At 39.2% G+C, this 24,298-nt stretch overlaps 1 protein-coding gene across 2 annotated transcripts; it reads left to right on the forward strand.

The window, feature by feature from the left end:
• Window positions 1–746: 746 nt before the first annotated feature.
• On the forward strand, window positions 747–24,195 carry LOC144057385 (prelamin-A/C-like). 2 transcript variants are annotated; one of them, XM_077574880.1, is made up of 13 exons: window positions 747–1,043; window positions 8,924–9,285; window positions 16,145–16,301; window positions 16,557–16,682; window positions 16,758–16,928; window positions 17,778–17,903; window positions 18,005–18,225; window positions 19,016–19,325; window positions 19,508–19,615; window positions 20,891–21,010; window positions 21,942–21,998; window positions 22,070–22,240; window positions 22,539–24,195. In XM_077574880.1, exons 2-13 carry the CDS (start codon window positions 8,951–8,953, stop codon window positions 22,572–22,574), a joined length of 1,938 nt encoding a protein of 645 aa, XP_077431006.1. In that variant the 5' UTR covers window positions 747–1,043; window positions 8,924–8,950; the 3' UTR covers window positions 22,575–24,195. The 2 variants fall into 2 exon arrangements, with proteins under 2 accessions (XP_077431006.1, XP_077431007.1); XM_077574881.1 differs by lacking the exon at window positions 747–1,043 and adding an exon at window positions 5,863–6,022.
• The last annotated feature ends 103 nt before the right edge of the window (window positions 24,196–24,298 follow it).

Genomic DNA, 24,298 nt, shown 5'->3' on the forward strand with positions numbered 1-24,298 from the left:
CTGCGATATATTTGGACGTGATGTGACAAATAAAAATAGTGTTGATGTCCATACTGCACAGGTAGAAGTGACACATTTATTACTGTAAGTAGATTTTCATGTATTTGTACTTTAATTAAGTATCTATTTTTCTGACTACTTTTCACTTGTGCTCCCTACATTTGAATTTTTTTCCAAACGAAGCTTCAAGTTGTTCAATGCCACTCCCAAATTAAAGTTTACTGTTCAAAGAAAAAAAAATTCTTACACTTTTGTGTACTTAAAATAAACATATGGCTTAGACTTTCAGTCTGCATTTTTTTTGTGTTTGGAAATAGCACATTGGCGGGTTAAAAGATAAACAAATAAATAAACAAATAAATAGATAAATAAATAAATTCCCAATACATATCAATTGGTGTCATTTACGATTTTCACTTGGGGTCCACCGTACTAACAAAAATTACATTACAATAAACTAACAAATAAAACGTGTACTAAAAATCTAACATTTAATATTTCAATAAAACGATAAGAAAAAAATACCCCTGAAGTCTAAAATACATAACAAATACAGGTAAAATAATGGATAAATATCGATATAGGGGGAAAATACGTCGAAAGTTTTCCTACTAATGAAGATCAAATAATGTACTACTCGCTAAATGCGGGATATTCGTCAATCTGAAATGAATGCGGAAACGCCTTAGTATGAATAATGCACCTGGTTCCCGCCCCCCAATAACCCCCCTGATTGCCAATTATGTCCACCAGGTGGCACTGTGCAATTAAGCAAAGCTAGCGAGCAGGCCCACTCCCACGACACGCTCACTCACACACTCCCTCCGCATGTGTGTTTTCAGTTTTTGCAGTCAGTGTGCACTAAAGCGGCTTCTTCTTCCCTGGATTCAACGCGGGGATTTTCCCTCGCGTGTCTGCTTTCTTCTGCTGTGTGACAGTGGGCCCACTGCGGCGTTGTTGTTGTTGGACGCGTGGACGGCCAAAACGCGTGGAAAGGACGTCGGTTTGTAAATTGATCCCGAGGAAGATTCGAGAAAAGTCAGGTAAGGTTCCCGCTTTGGGACGTGCAGCGGGTTTTTGGTGTTCGCAGTTTGTTTCAATTTGCAGGTTGTGTAGTTAGAGTGACGTCATGAACTCCGCGACCTCATCGCGTTAATGTTGGAATGTTGTAGTGGAGTTCCCCAACCGCTAGGTGGCGCCAGGGAACTGCTTGACGAATTTGTAGGTTGTGTTATGATCGACAGAGGGCGCCACAGAGGCGCCAGCAATTCATGTAAATTCAATGGAAAAAGAGAAAGATGAGCTACAAATTATGTCATGAAATAAATAAAATCATATGGTAAATGGACTGCTTTTTATATAGCACTTTAACTACACCATATGGTGCCCAAAGCGCTTTACACTTTATGCCTCAGATTCACCCATTCATACGCACACGCACACTGATACACCAGAGGTCGGCTGCTGCCATGCAAGGCGCTGCCAGGTCCACTGGGAGTAAATTGGGGTTTAGTGTCTTGCTCAAGATAATAGTAATTTAATTCATTCGTTCGTTCATTAATAGTAATTAAAACCCTAAACAACAAACATAAGAAAATAAAGCTGACTAGATAAAAATGAAATTAACAACTATTTCATAAATAAATTAACTTAATAATACCTTTAACTTAACTAACATGTAAAAAAAATCCAACTGAACCAATGTTTGTTTGTTTTTATTACTAAAACTAGTGTGAAGTATAAAGGAAAAAAAGGTGAATACAATCTCCTAAAATCATTTCATTCAAACCCTATACGAAACCAACAAATCCCCAAAAAATGAAAACATCTGTTAAAAAAATAACTCAAACTAAACTTAAAACTAAAGCCTAAATTAAATGTGAGAGGAAAAAAGAAAAATAAATGTGACCAAAAATTTATTAAACTAAAATAATTGAATGAATTAAAAAATATTAAACTAGACTTAAGCAACAAATCTGTGTAAAAAAAAAACACAAAAACAACAACAATGATATTGACAAAATGAGAAAAATGAAATATTTACTAAATGGTAAATGGACCGCTTTTTATATAGCGCTTGAACTACAAATGAAAAACTACCAAATGAATGAATAAATACAAATAATTCAAGTATTAAAAATGATAACAGAACCGATGAAAACTAATTGGAAATTTATTTTTATTTTTTTAAAGTAGCTGAAATTGGTTGATTAAATCGGCTGACCAATTAAACTCACTGGCCCTACAAATAATGTTTTTTTTTGTTAAATTTTATTTAAACTTAACTAAATAAACCAATAAATAAATGCTATTAAAATGAAAATAAAAATAGAAAAATAACTGATGTCTAATATTAACTATAAAACAAATGTAAAATAAAATGTATTTGAAACTCATCTTTATCTATAGGAGAGCTGTACTTTCACAATTAAAATGCGTTCGATCCCACTAATATTCAAAATACAAATAGGACCCTATAGAAAAGCCGTTTTATTCTCACAAAGGCCGCCTCCTCCTCATCATCATCCTCCTCCTGTATAATGTATACATTAAGTGTTTGCACTGCATGTTGAACCTTCCTCCCTCAGGTCAAACAACTATTGTGTGCATGCCCAAAAAGTTCCTCTTGATCCATACCTGTGCCTATTGATAACCGATCATGACTGTAGACCATCGTAAAGTGTTGACACGTCACAAATTTGGCTTTCAAGTATTGTCGAAAAGATGCAACGGTGATTTTGAGACCTTGTTGGCCTTCTCTGTTGGAAAGGAGCCTCGCGGTGTGCGTGTGTGTGTGCCTGAAAGGCTACGCCCTCGTGCTTGGCGGCCCCACCCAGGAAGGGAAAATGACACTGCAATGATAACATGTCACTCTGTGTGTGAGTTGTTGCTATCGTAACAAGACTTCCCTTGGATGAGATACACCTCTTTGAATTATTAACATGTGAACAACGAGCTTTCTGTTACAAATTTGCATGCCAGGAAATGGAAATGAGAATGTCATAAGCGTCATCAAACACTGTACTTGAGTAACAAGTACATTTAAGAAAAAAAAAGAAAGATTCAACACAGTACCCAAATGCGGTTCTTTGGCTTTGGTGCAAAGGAGAATTTGCCATTTTAAAACTGATAGCAAGATTTGAATAATATCAAAATATTTATGTATATTAAATGTGATATTTTTTATTGCAATATAGAATAATGTATAGCTAAAAAAAATGACATGGAGAAAGGACCTTGAAAAAGGAATTTTACGGATTCCTACAAATCGTGTAGCCACCAGTACAACCAAATATTTGAAAAAAAAAAATTTAAATTGGGAAGTCAGGCTTCCAAACCAAAGCGTGAGGCCCCAGCTCATTAACCCCCCCTTCTTCTTCTCTAAGCAGAAATTTACATTTCAGGCTGACATTCCTGTGTGTGGGAGCATGTAGTGAGTCAAAGACGACAGACACACCTTTTGTGTTGCCGGTGTGCCTGCTTGGAATGTTGCAGGCCCGACTCGTGTTCGCGTCTCGCCTCGTCTGACGTGTTACATCACAAGTCACTCCACGCACAAACACTCTAATCAGATCTTTAATCTAGAAAGTGTCAACTGCGCTGGATTGGGATCACTTTCGAACAGTTTACATTAGGAATGGACGAGTGTCGCTGTCATGCCACATTTATAGAAAGTATTAATACTTGACAATAAACACAATATAACTGTGCCACTTAGATCAACTGGATCGTTTCATGCAGATCGTGACATTTTTTGAACAGTTTTCCTCTGACCAACCAATCGGGACGGATAAATGCTGACATGAGGACCAATCTGAAACGTGCTTAGTTAAAGAAACGGTCCCATTGCCGATTTAGTTGAAGTTATAAGACCCTGGGCAGATTAGATTGACATAGCAACACAGAGGGTGAAATCTGATTGGACCAAAAAAAAAAAAAATCGAACTACTGAAATCAGTTCAGCCAAGAAAAAAAAGACTGTTTGGAATAAAATTGTATGGAACAAATGTTAGAGTCTAGCTAATGTATCAAATCTTTCAGTATTACACACCACAATAAAACCCTTTTTTTTTTTTTTTTTGCCATCACATGGCCTGTAGTTGAAGTAATGCAGAGATACTAACATGCTAACTTTGCTAGCTCGCATGCTAGCACTGCTAAATTCACATCGATGAGAGAGAGATAAAAAAAAAAAATAGATTTCAGAGAGAAAAGAAAGTAGAGCTTCCTTGATGCCAATTTTAGAGAACACAAATTTGTTTGGTCATTTCGATTATGAAAGATCACACCAAAAATTGGCAAGGAACGGAGCCCTAATTTGAACAGGAAATTGGCCATTTTGCTTTGACACAGCCATTTTGGGTGAATACTAAAATGCTAAAACTAGTTCCTGACACCAGTTTGACCGATCAACATGAAACTTGGTTAGGATGCATGTAAAATCTGAAGGAGCCATGTCAGAAATTGTTTGGGTTTGACGCAGCCATTGCAGGTATTCCGTCAATGTTTGATGATCATCTAACTAACAGTCCAAGTTGCAGTGTGACTCAGCAGAACTTCCATGGAAAGCCAATTTAGTGGGAAAAGGAGGAGGAGGAAGTTTAAAAGTGTGACTGATGCTTTCCACTCGGCCTGCCCCAGACCAAACCAGGACGAACTGTCTTGGTCCATATTTAACTAAACACACACATGAGCACACACGAATATGCATGTCTTTGTGTCCTTTTCATCTCCATGGTTCCATTAACTCCACCCAGAGAGAGAACCCATATAAAAGCAAAATCAACATCTCCTCGTTGAGACTTTTGAAGATTTCACGTGTGAATGTTTGGATCCATGATTGGAATATCACAAATTACTGGATTTTTTTTCTCTCTCTCCATTTTCGGATTCAATGGAGCACCAGAATGTCTTTCACGAGGATACAGGCGATTGTGTACACGGGATGTCTTTAAGGAAGTGAGCATTGTCTATTATTATTATTTTATTTTATTTTAAATATAGATACATAATGTTGTGGCCAGTGAATGTTAATATTTTGAGTACTTGTCACAGAAAAAAAAAGTTCTGTATTTGATACATATGCAGATTTATTTCATGCTTGATGATTTTGTGGTAATATAACATAAGGGGCCCTAATACATATCCCTGTGGCACACCATCTGGAAAGATTTTTTTTGTTTGTTTTGTATCAGCCCAAACCATAAATAATAAGCCAAATGATACAATATTGATAGTTTGTCCCACCAATAGCTAAGCAGTGTTGACAGTGCAGCATCCAATACGGATGATCTTGATATTTGTATGCTGATATTTTTTTCTTGCCCTCAGTACATGTGCAGTGTTGACAGTTGATGTGTCAAAACTGTATCAACGCAGTTTCATGAGTGTTTGTGTGTAGTAGCCTTTTGTGTATGTTGCTGCTCTGTATTGAAGGTTTCGAATGACCGTAACATCCGTCGCTAACTTGTGTCTTTGTATTGTATGTTAGCATTAAGCTAGCAGACGTTTATTAAACCAAATGATGCGATTCGGTTGGACATTTTGGTGTCTGGTTGCTCTACATTGCCGATTTTCCACCTGTCGCAGGTGAGTCTGGAACGTAACCCCCGCGATAAACAGGGTTTCACCGTACTAGACATTTGCAGACGTTCAGTGGGATGCGGCGGATTAGTGTCATCACATCTGCTGAGGTCACTGTGTCTGTCTGTGTGTGTGTGTGTGTGTGTGTGTGTGTGTGTGTGTGCTATCTGGTTAAGTGCAGATAAAGCCCAACAGCTGCACTTCACACACATGCGGTCTAGTCTGACTCCTCCTAGTCACCTCCCTCAGTCCCTCCCTGCCTTCCTACAAGCCGGAAAGCAGTCCAGTTTTCCAGGCGTAGACTCACGCACACACACACACGCACGCACATACTCGCATAACCAGTAAGCGAGCACTCTTCTTCTTCTTTTTCTCCTCCTCCTCCTCCACACACGCACACGTCCAACAAGCTTCTGCCTCCATTTGCAACCCTGAAGAGGTAAGGTCTAAACTTGTGCGTCTTCTTCTTTTACTTTTTCTTTTTTAAGAGTGTTCCATTTGGCCCGGGAGAGGCCGGCAACAACTTTTAGCTGGGGAAAAAAAAAAAGCAGGATCATTTGTAAAGTAGGCGCTGGTTAAAAGCTCCACATGTACATGAAGAGCGTTAAATGAGCATGCTGATGTATTAAATGAGCCGTTTTTTTTGTATTAATGAGCACTTTTCCATGTTGAGTGAGTGTGAAGAGAGCTCATGACTTTGCTCATGTGGGCGTGTGCGTGCACATGTCAGTGGGGCTGGCGGGTGGGTGGCCAAAAAGTTTAGCCGCCCACTTAGGAGGCCCCCTCCGAGTGGACTTTTCCCGGCAGTGGGTGTCCTGGTGTGTAATGGTGATAGCGCTGATGAGGGTGTACCTGAAGGCATCGTTTTACTGTGGTTGCACTGCAGGGTAAAAAGTACAATGAGCACTTCAATGATTCCGGATTTGCCAACTGGAATATCCTGTTTAATGGCAAAATAAGAAGAAAAAAGAAAGAGAGCACGAATGTTGATGTTATTGAATTGCGACGTGTGTTGATACATTTATTTCATAATTTGCGATTAGGGCTGCAGCTAGTGAATATTTTTAGAATTGAGTATTCTATCGGATCGGATCAAAAATTATTTTTCATTATTAAACACCATAACATGCACGTGCCAGGTGCAGCTATTATTAATTGGGCTCACTTGGAGTCGTCACCATCCTTACATTCTGCTGTAGTATCTGTGATTTGAGTGTGTGCGGCTTTAAAAGGCGGGGCTTGCTTGGCCTGGTGAGTGATGTGGGTTTCAGCAAAATCAAGCTGTTAACTTGCTAGCCTGAATGTTGTGTGACTGCTGTTGCCATAGAGACTCGTGTGATTATGTTTAATACATGCACACAAAAAAAACAACCTGAGAACTTATCTTGGAAAAACATTTTCATTAACAAAATAAACTGAAAGAGACTATTTTTATAATTATAAAACTAACTAATTATAGTGTGAATGTCACTCACTTTTGTCTTTGTCAGTCTCATAAATAAGCTTTTATGGTTGATTTTTTAAAATGTATTATTACAGGTCATACAGAAGAATGAAGATGACATTTGGGAATTATAGCTTATCGCGATATTTACTGACTTTTTTTTTTTCTTGCATTCAACAAATACGCCATGTATTATCCGGTGAAGCATTCTTTTTATTTGCCTAATATTTATATATTTTTGTTCTAATAAATCAACAAATTATTAAATGAGCTGAATTGTATTTTTTATTTTTTATTATTATTTAAAAAAAAAAATTACAAGTCAGTGAAGCAATTTTAGTTGAATGAATGCAACAAATATTGCAGGACTCCTGTTAATATAAATGCTCAGTGGGCCTAACATACTTGGCCCAGCCATGTTCAAGCGTTGCAGTCATCGCCATTGCGCAAGTAGAGCATTTTTTTTCATTCATCCACAACCACCAAACGAGTTGCTGCAATCAGCAATACAAAATCCACTTTAGCTGTAATCCTGTTGCCAGGCTGCTGCTGACTGCCATGTCAATAAACGCCCAGCCAGGACCACGCCCAAATTAGGACTTCCTCCTCGAGGCTCCTTTTAGTTATGTCAAATATTCTTTGATAGTAAACAGAAATTGATACCAAGTGGTGCAGTTTAGAAAGAAAAACCGGTAGGGCATCATCAACATTTTAGGTGGCTACATAGCAGAAATAAAGTAACCGTGGCTTCTAACTAAAATGGCAGACGGGCTGTACCGGATATTCAAATGTTAGCAAAGTCTGCCAGCAAGCGGAGTAGATCAAAAGGATTCTTTTTTTTTTACGGCTCACGTCACGCAATTTAATCATTTGTGGGGCACCTTCTCCTCTGCCCCAACACAAGCTCCAGAAATTGAATCATATTAAATGCTTTGTTTTAGTTTAGTTTTATTAGTTTCAGTTTAACAGAAAAACCTATTTTACTTATACGTTAAACATATACAGTTCTTTTAATTTTGATGTTGATGTGATTTTGATATTGTAACTTAAAATGTGTTCATATATTTCTAATTCTTTTTTTAATTTATTGGGAAGAATAAACGACTTTACATCTACAGTCACCATGTTTTTGTTCAATGATTAATATAAATAGTACAATTTAAAAAGGAACTGCAAATATTTTTCTGACAAATGTCATTAAAAAAAAATATTTTCAATGATTGGCTAATTAGTTTTTAAAACTGATTCGAATGATTACGTTTAAAAGCAGCATGAAATATATATTTTTTAAATGTGCAAATATTATATCAGATTTTTATTTAGTTAATTTATTTAAGTTATTTCTAAATCCTCATCTACAGATGACCTTGTCCATTTAAAAAAAAATAAAAATTCCGAATGTGTCTTTTGAGGACACAAGTTGGAGCCAGCCAGGAAATGCGTCCAGCCTTCCTTAGTAGAATAATAGAGGTTGTAAAAAGTAAGAATAACAGGCACTGGCGTTTAATTGAATTGGGCCTGGAGGATTGTGGAAAGTTTTTACTCCTTTTAAAAAAAGAAAAAAAGTCTCCATTGTCAGTGTAACAGGGTTCATGCTGGCTATGTGCAGAACTCTACACTCAGTCTCCATTTCGTAATCACTATTATAGGGATTTTTATATAGTGGTTGTTTCCTAAAAATTCAAATGCATTTTCTAAAATAAAAATGCAGATAGTGAATGAATGACTGATTCTGAATGCAGTAACTGCTTTAAGTCAAGGTACCACTTTGTCGTTTCAGTTTTTGTTTGTACCAGTGAATAAATCTTTTAATTGATCTCAAAAGTTTGGCTTAACTACTTCATAATAATAATAATAATAATAAAGAATGACCACATGATCTTTTTTTTGCCGCAGTGACCCACCCGATCCGAAACCTTCGCCATGGAAACGTCGAGCCAGAGACGCAGCGCGCGCGGCGCCAGCTCGCCGACCCGAATCACCCGCCTGCAGGAGAAGGAGGACCTGTGCAACCTCAACGACCGGCTGGCCGTCTACATCGACAAGGTGCGCTCGCTGGAGTCCGAGAACGCCGGCCTGCGTCTGCGCATCTCCGAGTCCGAGTCGTACGTCAGCCGCGACCTCAGCGGCATCAAGGCCAAGTATGGAGCCGAGCTGTCCGACGCCCGTAAGACCCTGGACCAGGTGGCGAACGAGCGGGCTCGTCTGCAGCTCGAGCTGGGAAAGGTCAAGGAAGAGTACAAGGAGCTGAAAGCCAGGTAAGAAGGCTTGGACTTTTTCCTTTCACGTTTTCAGGACTCAAGAACCACATGCCCGAGGACATACAGGAAGTTGGACATTTTGGTTTGAAGCAGACATTTTAAGATGCGTCTAGTTTTGAGACTTTACAGTAACCCGCCCAAATTCGAGAAACAAATCGACATCTTCAGGCTTGCTACGCTACGCGATAATGTTTGGGCTGATGTCGTCTGGAGTCTTGCCAAGAGCGTGTGGGATGTCGTCAAATAACGTCTTCCCGGGTGTGCCTCAGGTAGCGCTGGCATCCGAGGAATGTCTTGGAGCAGTGCAAGCACAAGTGGAAAGGAGGGTGGAGGTCCGAAAGGGAAACTGTTGCTATATATAGTACAGTGGACTCTCAGAAGTGTTTTTTTTTCTTCTTCGTCTCAGCTTTGTATTTTCAGTGGTGGTCTTTGTAAAGGCAAACTGGTTGTTATCCGCTTCAGTCTTGTGACATGCAAATGGGCAGTTGTGGCCCGGAATCACCCCATGCGTACAGCCTGCAAGGCCTTGGGCTGCTTTGTGTTTGGTTGCCGCGGCGACCGGGTAGCCTCGGCAGTCCCTCGTGATTGAGCGGTGGTGACTCACCAGGGCTGATCTGATTGGGCGAGTTTGGAATGAGTGACTTTGTGTGGACAAATTGGAAAGTATGTGTCCCCTTGAATAGTAGGCGTCGCGCTGGGGCCGCGCGGACCCCCTCGGGCACAAGCTCACGCTGCTGCTGCTAACGGTTCCTCATTGAAGGTTGTTTAATATGGAAATAAGGAAGGAGAGGTGTGCTGATGGCTCACTGTTCAACAGAAATTTGTCATCTTTTTCTTTTTTTCATCCTAATTTTTGAACATTTTTTTGCAGACTATTTCACTTAAAAAAACATTTTCTACAATATTAAAAAACTATTTATTATTATTATTATTATTTATTTTTAAAGAAAGTTTTGCATTTAAACTGCATGTTAAAACCTTTTAAGTTTTTACAATAAAAACAAATCAAATTCTATTTAATTATTTTATCATAGTCCCAAATTCGCAGAAGTAACCTCTCAAATTAATATATTTTTTTAATGTTTTAATAATAATAAATTAAAATTTTTGTAACGTGTTGGTCTGTCTCTCTTGTCTATTTTAGCTCATCTTGGATAAATATTCCTATTCCTTATTCTATCAGTTTCAATATTTAAACAAATTACAACTAATTTAAAAAAATGTTTTTTTAAGTTTCTGTGGTAAATTAAGATTTCTATTTGAAAAATAGAAATATTTTCACTCACATTTTATCTTTACTTTTCAGTTTTCAAGTATTTTTAATTTCAAACTTATTTGAGGTTTAAAAAGATCATTTCTGAGCCTTGAGTCACTTTGATTGATTATTGAAAGGTGTTATGTTTTGTATTGTTATCACACCCCTGCTTCTAGTTGTGTGTATGTCAGGCAACGTCAACCTTTCGTCAACTTCTTTGATGTTTATCAGTTGGCCATTCACCAAGAAGGATTTACTTGCTCTAGTACCTGTCAGTCGGGCGGGCGGCGGCGGTTTTAGGGCGCGGCGGCAGAGCGGAGGGCGTGAACAAGATTTATGAACACGACATGGTTGGACAAGCTTGAATGTGAAGAGTGTGAATACAAAGGCAACAAAGGAATAGTTTCCTTATCATGTTGCATGTTTTTTTCTGTAGCTCACGTGAACATAATGTAAGTTATTGGCGAAAATTAATTAACGATTTTCCCCAGCTGCTCGCAGGTGAATTCTTAGGCTTGGACTTTGGAAATGTTGTGGGCGTGTGTATCAAAACGAATGGTGGCAAATTCTAGGGCTCATACAAAATAAATGAATAAAACTGTCAGGATCTGATCCATATCAATTTGGGCAGACATGTTTTTGAAACGGGAAACAGGACCCATGCTCCGAAATTTAACAGGGCATTATCGCTTTTTTTTTGAAGCAGCCATTTTTTGTTAATTTTATGGACTCATATGTTCACTAACTCCAATTGGAAACAATTATCCTAAACACACGGGCGACATTGTGGGCGGAGCATGAGGACAAAGCTTGACGATCATTTTGATGACTCTTGAAAAGTTGGGGAAAAAATTTCACCTCGTGGCACTAAATTGGGTAGACATGAAAAAGTCTCACGCAGCCATGTCTGGAACTTAACAGGAAGTCAGCCATTTTGGTTTGGAGCAGCAATTTTGCATTATTATTTACTTAGGTATGAAAAATTAGCAACCATCACCAGCTTTGTCATTCAACACAAAACAGAGAGCAAGAAAAAAGTCTTAAGGAATCATGTCCAAAATGAAACAGGAAGTCGGCCATTTTTGATTGCTCGGTTTTGTACTTTGCTCTCCAAATGAGCCTCAGTCAGAAGCAGGCATCTGAGGTTGATGCTAACTTGTGAAGCTTTCTTTAAGGATCGGCCCTGAAACGGTGTGCGCGAGGACCCGCTCATCTCTGCTTGTCGTATTTTTCTTATTAAAGCTAACAATACGGGATTGTTGTCTACTGTGGAAATGTATAGCAGATGTGTCCAATAGCTGTTCTCTTTGTAGGGCTTTTTGTTTGACGTAGGCTAAATGAGGAGATTCGGTCTCCACAACTTTGTGACGAGTGAAGTTCTTGGCAGGATAGTTTATATTGTGGGAGTGTGTGTGCGTGAGCGTTTATAGAAGTTTCCATGGAAGTTTGGACTCAGCTCAGCCCCTCTGTGAGTCACCGTAAATCATTGTAAGATGGCGGATGAACGTTCCCAGTGGGCCGTGGGTAAAAAGCTGGTGCGTTTCCATTCACTTTGGCTTCTTATGTAACATGCGTTTTAATTTGAACCATCTGAACGCTGGACGACGGGTTAGTTTCAGTCAACGTTGGAAACTGCACCAGCTTTGACTTTAAGGAAAATTATCCACTGGAATTTTCTTGACTAATTGATTAGTTTTTTCGTCTATTGAGTGCTCACATTCCGGCGTTTGACAATTAACTGATTGTACTGTACTGACCTGCATGACTTTTATTGTGTAAGTGAGTGTAAACTAATTGCGGTCACAAGAAAAAATCATCACCTTGGGCTAGTTGGACAATGGCAGGAAAACACCATAAAAAATCAGCACCACATTTTTTTATTTTATTTTTTAAACCTGCACGCCTCCTTTGTGGTGAATTCGATGGGATCTGTTCTCTATATTAACATTTTTATTATGATATGATAATCATAAGACTAAAACGAGATCATGGCGATAGTGAATGCGTAAAACGAGTCAGGACTCGTGACTCATTCTCTATTGCATCGTTGCAAAACCACACGGGATTGGCACAATGGCGCCTCGTATTACGCACACGCACGCGCACACTGTTGAGTGTTTGCTAAGATACAGTGTTTGCATATAAATGCTGAAGTTGACTTGAGTTTCTCATGGTGACATCCCAAACAAAAGGCGTGGCTCCGCCTCTTTTTATCAGCAACCAGACTCCTCTACCTCTTCTTTTTCAGCCCCCCCCCCCCCCCCCCCCGTCTACCAACCCCGTCGCAGCCTGCGACGCTTGAGGCGTGCGGTGGTTGTTTGAAACTAAAAACAGCGACGGTATTTGTTCTCATCGTGAGCACATTTTGCCTGCCGTAGACACACACGCACACAATGAAGCGTTTGTCCTCCTCGCATACAGTTAAGTGATGGTCATGTGACTGCCTCCATTTTGCTACTTTTTCCCGCGTCAGAGGCCTAGCTAGACATTTGAGCTGTGATTGGACCAAAAGATCTATCGAAATTTGGGAGATTTGAGTTTTTTTTGGTCCTATGCTTGGATGATGACTCATTGGAAAATCCCACCCACACGCTTGTACACACACGCACATGCTCACCAGATGTGTGTGTGTGTGTGTGAGATGAATAGCTGGTAACGCTGCCTCCCTGGTGCCCAAGGGAGCAGCTGCTCACGACCTAAATGGCGCGCAAACAAGATGGCTCTGTACCGGCCTGGTCCAGCTGTCCAAGCATGAGGTGACGGCTGGTGTGCCTCGTTGTAACAAATGGTCTCCATAAAAATGCAAACACTCACCAAATTGTGAGTGCCAAATCTGTATTTGTGGAGCATACCTGCTTCTAAATCCGAATCATTATTAGCTAAGTGTTGCTATATTTTTATTTATATAACAATTGAATATTTACATAGCTTAGCATTCAACGTTTTGCTCATGCTAGCAGGCTTGACGATGAGGGTTGGGTCACCCTGGCAACACCAAAGCAAACCTGGTAGAAGCGGGGAGGCAGAAGGGGGAAACGGGAAGTTTTTTTTTTTTTTCTTTTCCTGGTGGCGAGTTTCATTTGTGGCTGGCGCGGTGGACAAAGATAGCTGCCTGTGAGTCATCGCTGAGGCTGGGAGGAGAGCCAACGCATTCCTCTTCCTGCTCCTCACATTTCTCCTCTTTTATTCTTTCCCCTTTTTCTGTTCACACTCTCCCACAATGCACCTCTTCTACCCTCCGAACGATGCGGCATAGCACTCGGGTGACAAACGTCAACCACAATTTAAGAAGAGCCAATGCACACGTTTCAGTGGCAAGCTTCGAAATGATTGGCAACATTGAGTTCTGTTCGCAAAAGAAACGTGGCAATTTATCATCTGTTTTAGGATATGTGTTTCTAATTTGGTAGAATTGTAGTAGAACTTCGAAAAAGTTGTCCCAAAATGGCTGTTTCAAGAGAAAATGGCTGACTTCCTGTTCAAGTTTGGGCATGGGTCCTTGACACTTGTCCTGTTCTGATGGATATATCCACCGAATTTCATCTTGACGAAGTCGAACTGGTTTTGTGGGCTAATTTCTCATAACGTTCCAGTTGAGTGAGACATTCCACAGTTATTTATTCAGAGGCCCTCTTGTTCCACAAATCAGACTTAGATGATCTAAACAGGCTGTCTTGCCTTCGGGAAGTGCTCGCACACAAACACTAGTCAAGCTCTAAATAGTACATGACATCAAAGGACACACACACACACACACACACACACACACACACAGTAACCCAACGGCATATGCAGTCCATTCTGTTGGTGACTGCAAGTGACACATCTATTAACATTACATCTAACACGGGGCACCATGTTGATTTCTCAGTCAGTTTTTCTCCATTGGAAATAATGAATGAAACGGTTACTACACTGGGTGTGCATAATAGGAAGTGCAAAAAAACCACACAAAAGCCCCCCCGCAACCTGAACTCAATTACAAGTTGGAGGCTACAATGTGTTCTTCACATTTTATAGCAGTGTTTTCGTTTCCTTCATTTCGGACTTAGTTATGGTTTTGTTTCCTGTCGCTAGTTTAATTTTGTGATGACGTCAACTTAAAAAAAAGAAGAAGTAAAAAACATACATGCAGAGTCTCCAGTGAGCTCATTATAGAGGAACTACCGGTATACAACCATGTGTTAGCATTAGTGTTAGCATTGTTAGCACCACACATTAGCATTTTTTTTGTCAGTGGAAAGAAGGTGTCATTTGTGCCATCTTGAGACACGTTAGCGTCTTTATCTGACTACAACTTGTCAGCTGGTCTTAATGTTGACGAATTACGGGAATTTTGCGAGCAGCAAGCAGCAAAGTTGTAATTGTAAGTACAGCTCTGGCTTTTATTTGCAACTGTGACATGCACATTTTGTCTGGTACAAACATCTGCTCTGAAAATGGCAGTCGTGTAATAAATTCCACTGTTTTGTTGTTCAAAGCAAAAGCAACTTTGAAACTTTTAGCAAGCCCCCACGCCCCCAAAATGCTTTTGTGCAAACACACAAAATCAGTCGAGCTCTGTTAGCATTTAGCTATCCTTTTGATAACGTAGCTTCTTTAGCTCTTTGCCATGTCTGCACTGTTTGTGAAAGCCACACTAAGTCACGGTAATAAGATACAATGAAGAGCTTCCCCTTGAAGCAAAATTACAGAATTACAGAGAGCTTGTTTCCGTCCTCAGTCTTCTTTTTATCTGCACACAATGCGGTAAACATGAATTCTCCTCACAGAGGAGCTGGGGCTTAATGGGCACTTACCGGCTAATTTATGGCTAATTGCAGCAGCGTGTTGATGGCGACATGTGGGACATGTGTTAAAATAGCTCTGTGAGGCGTTTAGGGTCATGCGGTGTAAAGCAAGCATATGATTATGAAAAGGAAAAAAAAAGACTAAGAACCAGCAACCCCCGGGCACTTCTTGCACATTAAAAATCATTAACTGAATCATTTGTAGCAAATTTGACTTGGAACAAATGTGATGAATTTTGGAATGTTGGAGAGATTCTTCAATTATTTTTCATGTTCATTTTTAATTAATACTTTTATAAAGTACAGCAGAGTGCTATTCCTTATTACACATTACAACATTTTTTGGGGGGGGAGGGCTGTATTATCAAAATATTGCTGAAAGGAACCCCCACATGAGTAGTTTTTTTTTAATTTAAATTTTCTTTGCACATTAAGTACAATCATAATTTGTAACAACCAAAACATTAGGACTCACTTTCAGCAGGTTTTCGCCATCCAATGTTATGGTACAACATTTTTTTTTTTTTGGGGGGGGGCAGTATTATCAAAATATTGCTGAAAGGAACCCCCACATAAGTAGTTTTTTTTTTTAATTAAAATTTTCTTTGCACATTAAGTACAATCATAATTTGCAACAACCAAAACATTAGGACTCACTTTCAGCAGGTTTTCGCCATCCACTGTTATGGTTCACTTGCATTATTCAACTGTAACTGTGCACTTGAGATGAAATGGTGTGAAAATAAAAAATAGTCACCAAAACCATCCACGTGTGACATCATCATCTTGTTGTTGGTGATGTGTTTGGCAGGAACAGCAAAAAGGAGTCTGACCTGGACGCAGCCCTGGCCCGCCTCCGGGACCTGGAGGCTCTGCTTAACTCTAAAGATGCCGCCCTGAGTACGGCCCTGGGGGAGAAGCGCACCCAGGAGCTTGAGATCAAGGAGCTCAAGGCTCAGCTTGCCAAGGTAACCAAAACTTGGGCACAACAGACTTTTTTTTTATGCTCTGTGAGGGCTGGCAGCTCATTATGAATGAAGATAAGGTTGTCCGATTGCTCCACCTAGTGGCACTTCTCATAAATTACTTGCTTGTTCCACTGTCCTCAGATTTTGCTTTTGTTTGGGGTTTTAAGTTGGAATATTAGTGTTTCACCTTGAAGTGCTTAATAAATACTTGAGTAAGTACTTTAAAAATCTGAAGTGGTCTTCTCCTTTCTTCAGTTGGGTGGTGACCTGGCAGACGCACGTCGTCAACTTCAAGACGAGATGCTTCGCCGTGTGGATGCTGAGAACCGCCTGCAGACCGTGAAAGAGGAGCTGGAGTTCCAGAAAAATATCTACGACGAGGTGCCAGCTTCTGGCAAATTAGCTACCAGCTTGTCATTTTCTGTATGTGTGTTCAATGTACCTTCCGCGTTTCAGGAAATCCGCGAGTCCAAGCGTCGTCACGAGACTCGCATGGTGGAAATCGACAGCGGGCGGCAGCTGGAGTTTGAGAGTAAACTGGCGACGGCTCTGATTGAGCTGAGGACTCAGCATGAGGAGCAGGTTGGACTTTTCAAAGCCGAGCTGGAGAAGACTTATAATGCCAAGGTAAACTGCACCATGGCGCCACCTGCTGTCCAAACTGGGACATTTGTATGCCTTTACAGCAGTATGTGTTTATGTACAGTATATATCAGGGGTCTGCAACCTGCGGCTCTGGAGCCACATGTGGCTCGTTAGTCCCTCTCTTGTGGCTCCCTGTGGAGCAAAAAAAAAAAAAAGTATTTTTTTGGGTGGGTGTGGGGTCATAAATTTACATATAAATAAAATACTATTTAAATGAATTAATTAATGATTTAGATTTTTAAAAATGAATAGTTAAATATTCAAAAAAATGTCAGAGTCCAAATTTGTAAGTTGTCACAAAGAGAGATGAAAGGCGGACGAAAAAGTTTTTAAAATTAACTAAAAATAGATTTTTAAATGACCTTAAAATGTCAAGTGGAACAGCAGAAAATCACCATAAAATGTCCATAAAATTGCCAAAAATTTGAATTAAATCAAAATGGTGGGAGGAAAAAATTGTACAAACATTTATTTGGCCTAAAATGGCTTTTTTGACAGTAACAGTTGCTTACCCATGGTGTATATGATCTACACAAGCATCAGTTTGGTTATGCTAATGCTAATTCTTAACGTTAGCCTTTAACCCATAGCGCTAATACTAATCCAAAACCCCTAGCACGAGCCCTTGCTACAAAAGCTAAACCCAAATGCTAACCCCTTACTTTAACTCGCATGCTTACTCCTAGCCCAATCCATAGCCTTAGGACTAATACTAATGCTAACCACAACAGCTAATCCCTTACCCCTAACCCTACTACTTTCAATATGATCCACATGTCAAATTTAGCGGCAGTCGCTAACCTACACAAACTCTCGTCCCGTCTTCGTCAGCTGGAGAACGCCCGGCATTCGGCTGACAGAAACAGCCACTTGGTGGGCGCCGCGCACGAAGAGCTGCAACAGACGCGCCTTCGAGTGGAGGGCATGACTGCTCAGCTCAGCCAGCTGCAGAAACAGGTGTGCACACGCACAGATGCATCCATCTTGGAAGTTAGTGGCAACTGCCACCTTGCACAATAGAAATAAATACTGAATATACCTTCCCTCTCCGTGCCCAGCTGTCCCTGAGCGAGGCAAAAGTACGCGAGTTGGAGGATATGCTGAGCCGGGAGCGCGACTTGATGCGGCGCAGGATGGAGGACAAGGATCGCGATATGGCCAACATGCAGGCGCGCCTGCAGCAACAACTGGACGAGTACCAGGAGCTCCTCGACATCAAACTCGCCCTGGACATGGAGATAAGCGCCTACAGGAAGCTGTTGGAGGGCGAGGAGGAGAGGTGAGCGTACGCCCCCAAAAAATATAATATCTCAAATAAAATCAAATCTTTTTTTTATTTTACACTTGAGTTTGACTGCATATTAGGACCACATATAATCAAATTTTATTTTTTAGAGGGTGGGGGCAATATTCCGAGAAAAAAACTCGCAAATCTGCCTATTTCTAAAGTGGCAAATTTGTGGCTTTATAAAGTGGCAAATTTGCACACACACAAAAAAAAAACACTTAAATTTGCGAGTTTATAAAGTAGCAAATTTGCGAGAAAATACTCCGAAACTTACGAGAAATACACGTAGTAGCAATAGTCTAATGTGAGGATTCGTTGGTGGTTAATGGGACACGGTTGACGTCATTCATTCTTAATTTAATCTTTACTCGTCATACACGTCAGCTAGAGCGACAACACTTCCTGATCCCCTGATCAGCTGACTAACACTAACCAATCAAATGCTAGCATATTTGAGCTAAATTCAAGTGAATGACGGAGAGCAGCAGATTCAACACATCAATTTTTTTCATCATTTTTATTTTAACAAATTAACTTAAATGCCCTCCCTCTCAAAAAAATAATACACGTCGTACTTGACAAATACTCCATATATGTAAAGTAATAAGAACTTAAGTAAAGCATTTTCCCCCCCAAAATACTAATACAAAATTAACAAACTTTCCTGAAAATAAACAATTCAAACCAAAGTCAAAATGAAATAAAAATGATCATAAGAAATCCAAAATGATTAAAACGCCTTAGTCAGCGAGTTGATTCTCGACTCCGCCCCCTCCTTCAGGTTGCAGCTATCCCCCAGCCCAACACCCGGCCGCGTGACTGTGACACGCACCTCGGGCTCGTCCCACAGCCACACCCGCCTGCTTCACGCCACGCCGGCCCTCACCTCCAGCAGCCGCACGTCCTCCGGAGTCGCCAAGAAGCGCCGTCTCAACGACGACGACAGCGACACGTCCAGCATGGCGGCGGCGGCCGGCAGCACCGTCACCAAGACGCGCATCATGCAGCACGCCGCAGCCAGCGGCCGCGTCACCGTGGACGAGGTGGACCAGGACGGGAAGTTTGTGAGGCTCAGCAACAAGAGCGATGAGGTGAGCCCCTCGCGATGGCGACTCGCCTAAAAGTTGGGGATTTTCAAGATCAACCGTAACCGTATGCGTTATTTTGGAACGATAACCAAATGATAAACCGTGATCTAGCTGAGGTTTGCTGGAGTGCAATTTCCTGGAAATGTTGGGTGTCGTGTATGCTAACGAGCATTTGTCACCCGCAGGACCAATCGCTGGCCGGCTGGCAGCTGAAGAGGCAAGTTGGCGGAGGTGCCGCCATCTTCTACAAGTTCCCACTCAAGTACACCCTGAAGGCCGGAGCCACCGTCACCGTGAGATACACAGACATTTTTATTATTTTAAAAAACAAAACAAAATGCACCTTTTATTGATAACAAAAGCATTTAAGCCTAAAATAAATGTGAAGGGAAAATAAGATATAAAATAAATATCTTATAATATATATATATTTATAAACTATAAATAAGAAGAATAAATTGTACTTAAGAATAAATGGAAAAAGCTTACAAGGAGTATTGAGTATCTGATTAGATAGAAAAAAGTGCTATATAAATCCAATCCATTATTATTATTATTATTAGCAGCTTGAATTGAGAAAGCGACTTTTGCTACTTTTTTTTGCAAAAAATAAAAAAATGAATTGTTATGGCTAAATGATATTTTTTGCTAATTTCTAAAAATATGTATTTATTGCTAAAATGTATTATTATTATTTTTTGCCTTTGCTAAAAATAAATTTCGTGCATTTTTTTGCTTACAAAATTACAGAGTCTTGATTGCTGTTTTTTTTTTCTAAAATCAATAGTGCATTTTTTGCTTACAGTAATTTCTGGACTATAAGCTTTGCTAGCAAAATTTGGGGAATACTGGAGTTTGTTACACATATAAGCTGCACCCGACTGTAAGCCACAGTTTTTTTTTAATGTTACCGCACCGGGTTCCCGCTACTTTATTTTCCATAATGGGGGCGCACATTTTTTCACTCTCGTTCTGTCTCTCCTACTGCTTCCTTTATAGTGCGCCCCCTTGTGATCTGATGGATAAGCCGCACCTTTGTATTAGCCGCAGGGTCGATTGCAAGTGAAAAAAGTAGCGGCTTGTCGTTCAAAAATTACTGTAGTTGTTTTTTGTGCGAAAAGCTACTGCTCAACTTTTTTCTTTTGTCTTTTAGTTGCTAAAATATCTTTAATACTGATTTTATTTTTTTTGGTTTGGTGGGGGCGGCTCGGGTGGTTAGTGTTGTTTGTTTAAAAATAAATAAATTGCCCCAAAAAAATCTTTATTTCATGTTTTTTTTCGGCTAATAAAATGCAACTGTAATTGCTATTTTTTTTTAAATATATTTTTTGTTAAATCATTGATCTCTTTGACTTAGGTTTTCAATTGCTTTTATTTACTGTATAAGAACAAAACAAAATTTCCGTCTATTCAATATACATGTGGAAAAAATATTTTAGAAAAATTCTTTCTGCTCTTATTTTTTACCAGGTTATTATCCCGCAGCAGTACTACGCCATTTTATTTATTTTTTGGTGGCTGCAGTTTGATGATTGTTCCTAAGTGCGACCTTTCTAACCTTTGCACAGGTCTGGGCTGCGTCGGGCGGTGGAAGTCACTCCCCTCCGACAGACCTGGTGTGGAAGAGTCAGGACTCGTGGGGCACCGGCGACGTCCTACAGACGGTCCTCATCAGCGCCTCTGGAGAGGTCGGTCGCATGAAAGTCACACACTTGCACACAAAAGCTCTTGACTTCGCCTTTTATATTGGAATGACAATGTTGAGATGTTTTTTTCTCAGACAATTCAGATATTTTGCTTATTTTAATTTTTTTTGTCTCTGAATCTTTTTCTGGTAAAATATTTGCCATTTTTCTTTCAAAAACAGTGAATGTTTTCCACAATTTTTCCCCCTTAATTTTACCTAAAATTATATTTTTCTTGTAATGTTATAATTATATATAAACAATTAATCGCTTGCATTTTAAATATATTTCTCCTTAATTCTATAACATTACTGGTCTCAAATTTTAGTTTTCGTTTCAATTGTAAGATTTTGACATTTTACCCCCCAAAAATTATTTTGCATATTCAAATCCTGGTTTTTATTAATTAAATGATTTTTCTTTGAAAATGTTAGCCATTTTCTCATAAAATAGTCATTTTTCATGTACAAATACTGATATAGTTCTTATATTATTACAACATATCTTCTACAACGAGGATATTTTCTCTTCAATTAAGCTATTTTCAAATTCGGATTTGTTTTCTTTTTCTTTAGTTTTTTAAGGCATTATGCATTTTAATTCCTTTCATATTTCCCCCCCAAAATCTGACATTTCTCCCAGACAATTTGAGAAAAACAAATCTATAGAAGCACAAGACGATACACTTTTTGTTTTCAAAAAGTACTATCATCTATCTCCTCTCTGAAAATGATCATCTTTTTGACTAATATTTTTTCTTGAAAAAATTATAATTTTTCAGATCTCAATTTTGTCAAATTTATACTATGCAATATAGGAAAGAAACCACCCACAGAAAAAAAGCACAATCAAAATGTGTGGGTGTTGCAATTTACGAGTGTCCTTGAACGCATCATTGCGACCATCATGACTTTTTTTTTTTCTTGTCCACCAGGAAATGGCCAGCAGAAAAGTGACCCGCACCCTCTTCCAGGAGGATGAAGACGACATGGTAACATCTTTCTCTTCCTCACTCTGAAGTTGAATGTGCAAATTGTGAGTGCGCTCTGCTGCCCCCCGCAGGGAGCTCACAGCACCAGCGGCGAGAACGAGTACAACCTCCGCAGCCGCACAGTCATCTGCGACTCGTGCGGCCTGACGTCGGACCGCGGACACGGCAGCCACGGCGGCGGCGGCGGCCCCGAAGGCCTCGTGGGACATTCTTTTTTCATGGCCGACAACATGCCCAGAGAGGTAACCCAGTTAGTTACACTTGCTTATTGCCAAATATGTACTTTTTACATACCTTCATTTTCTTCTTTTTTATAAAATGTACACTATGAACATATCATCACCCTATTAAAATAATTGCTTTGGTATTTTTTTTGGGGTGCAAATTTTTTTCCCATAAATAAACTCCTTATGATGCAAATGGCTCATTCAAAAAATATATATATTTCAAGGTGTCGATATTGTAACTTCATTTTGGTATATTGAATATATTCATCATTTTTGTGTGCAAATGTTGATTTGTTTTTTTCTTTTCTTGCAGAGTCGCATGAAGCCTGAGAACTGCGCGATTATGTAAAAGCAGACTTGGCCCCGCCTCCTGTTGCGTAATTTTGAGCATCACTGCTGGGATGTTTTTTCTTTTCTCTCTTCATTACCACCTTATTATAATTATATATTTTTTATATTCACCATCAACTTCTCTGCTGCTTGAAGGTCACCTGACGATTTCAGGAGCTTGCTTGTGTATAATCCACTTACTTTATCTTATTGTATGCGTGCTAGCGCTTGTGCTAAAGCTAACAGATAAACACACACACGCACATTTCGGCAAATTCAACTGGGGTTCATGTTGAATGCTGTCCAAAGTCAACACGCACAGATGGTGAACCCCCAAACACACACGCACACCGCTCAGAACTTTAGAAAATCAAGATCACGGCAAAACCATCACTTTCTCCTATATTGCTATTTATAGCAATACATTAGAGTAAAATAAACATTTTTGTTTTATATGATAAACTTGACAAAACAACAGTTCAGAATAGTCATTGATTGATGAGCGTTGAATTACAGAAAGTGCAAAAGGGTCAAAATAGCAGAACTATGCATATATATATATATATGTGTTGTTAGCCTAATAACTTAGTTGCTTCAGTCATATTTGAATGTTTTCGGAAAACAGGAAGAAAACAATTTTTAGCATTTTGACTGATATTGTTAACCTAATAGCGTAATTAACAGTATATTTTTTTTAACTTACTGTCACAATATTTGTACTTGCAAAATTGATTTTTGTTCTTGTTTTCTGAAAACATTCAAATATGACTTAAGCAACAAAGCTATGAGGCTAACCTGTATAAGTGTATACATAAGTGAAACCAATGAGGCACATTGGTGACGTTTTAGCTTCTAAGCATTTATACATTCATTTTTTGTCTTTTTTATTTTGTATTTGTGATCGCGCCTGGATAAAAAGTTTCATAATCTCAGGGCAAAGGTTTTCTATGTCACATTATTTTCGTTTCCCGGCTTGACTTTATTTTCCTAAAATAATTTTTAAAGGATGTTTTTTTTTTGTGTGTGCTTAGAATATTAAAATTTGTCGACTTTTGGAATGGGTGTCCTTGTATGTGCCCGGTGCCACACATGAACATTTATTTGCACATTGATCATGTCTTGATGCTTTTTTTTCTGGCAACTTTTGCCTTGATGGAACATTTGTACTGTAATCGCGCAGCTTGTCAACCAAAGAAAGCATAGCCAACCGCCTATTGAAAAATACTTGATGGCGCTTGTTTTTTTTCTCCTGATGCTTTTTTTTTGGGGTGATATTTTGTTCCCCTAAAGTGCCTTCCAGACATATGCAAAGATTTATAGTTAAATATGTCAAATGAAATAAATGCTTGCTTTTTTGATATATCACGTCTGTCTTGATCGAAGCCATGTTCATCAATGTTGGATTATTTTTGTGCTTCTTTTCCAAATATGTAAAAAAAGGAACTACTTCATTGTTGCGGCGTTAATGAATAAACCACACATTTTTTTTTAAATTTTATTTACAAGTATACAACAAAATTATGGTTGCATCTCAAAATATGACCATGTGTACAAGAAAAGAACAACGGAAATTTTGCAAATTTATTTGCAGATTTGACTTTTTGGACATAAAATAAAAATGATCTCAATTCAATTCTGAACATTTGTATATTTTTTTATTTTCCCTTTTTTTTTTTTTTTTTTTTTTACATTCCTTAATTGTCACATTTTTCATTGCAATCTTATGCACATAATTTCATTTCT

This window comes from Vanacampus margaritifer, chromosome 9, assembly GCF_051991255.1.
Source record: "Vanacampus margaritifer isolate UIUO_Vmar chromosome 9, RoL_Vmar_1.0, whole genome shotgun sequence".
Lineage (NCBI taxonomy): Eukaryota > Metazoa > Chordata > Actinopteri > Syngnathiformes > Syngnathidae > Vanacampus > Vanacampus margaritifer.

Bases quoted from the DNA above. Each gene is read 5' to 3' on its own strand.
- LOC144057385 (XM_077574880.1), top strand. From the start codon at position 8,951: ATGGAAACGTCGAGCCAGAGACGCAGCGCGCGCGGCGCCAGCTCGCCG. The intron at 18,226-19,015 runs GTGAGCGTACGC...CCCCTCCTTCAG, and splicing joins TTGGAGGGCGAGGAGGAGAG to GTTGCAGCTATCCCCCAGCC. The intron at 22,241-22,538 runs GTAACCCAGTTA...CTTTTCTTGCAG, and splicing joins CCGACAACATGCCCAGAGAG to AGTCGCATGAAGCCTGAGAA.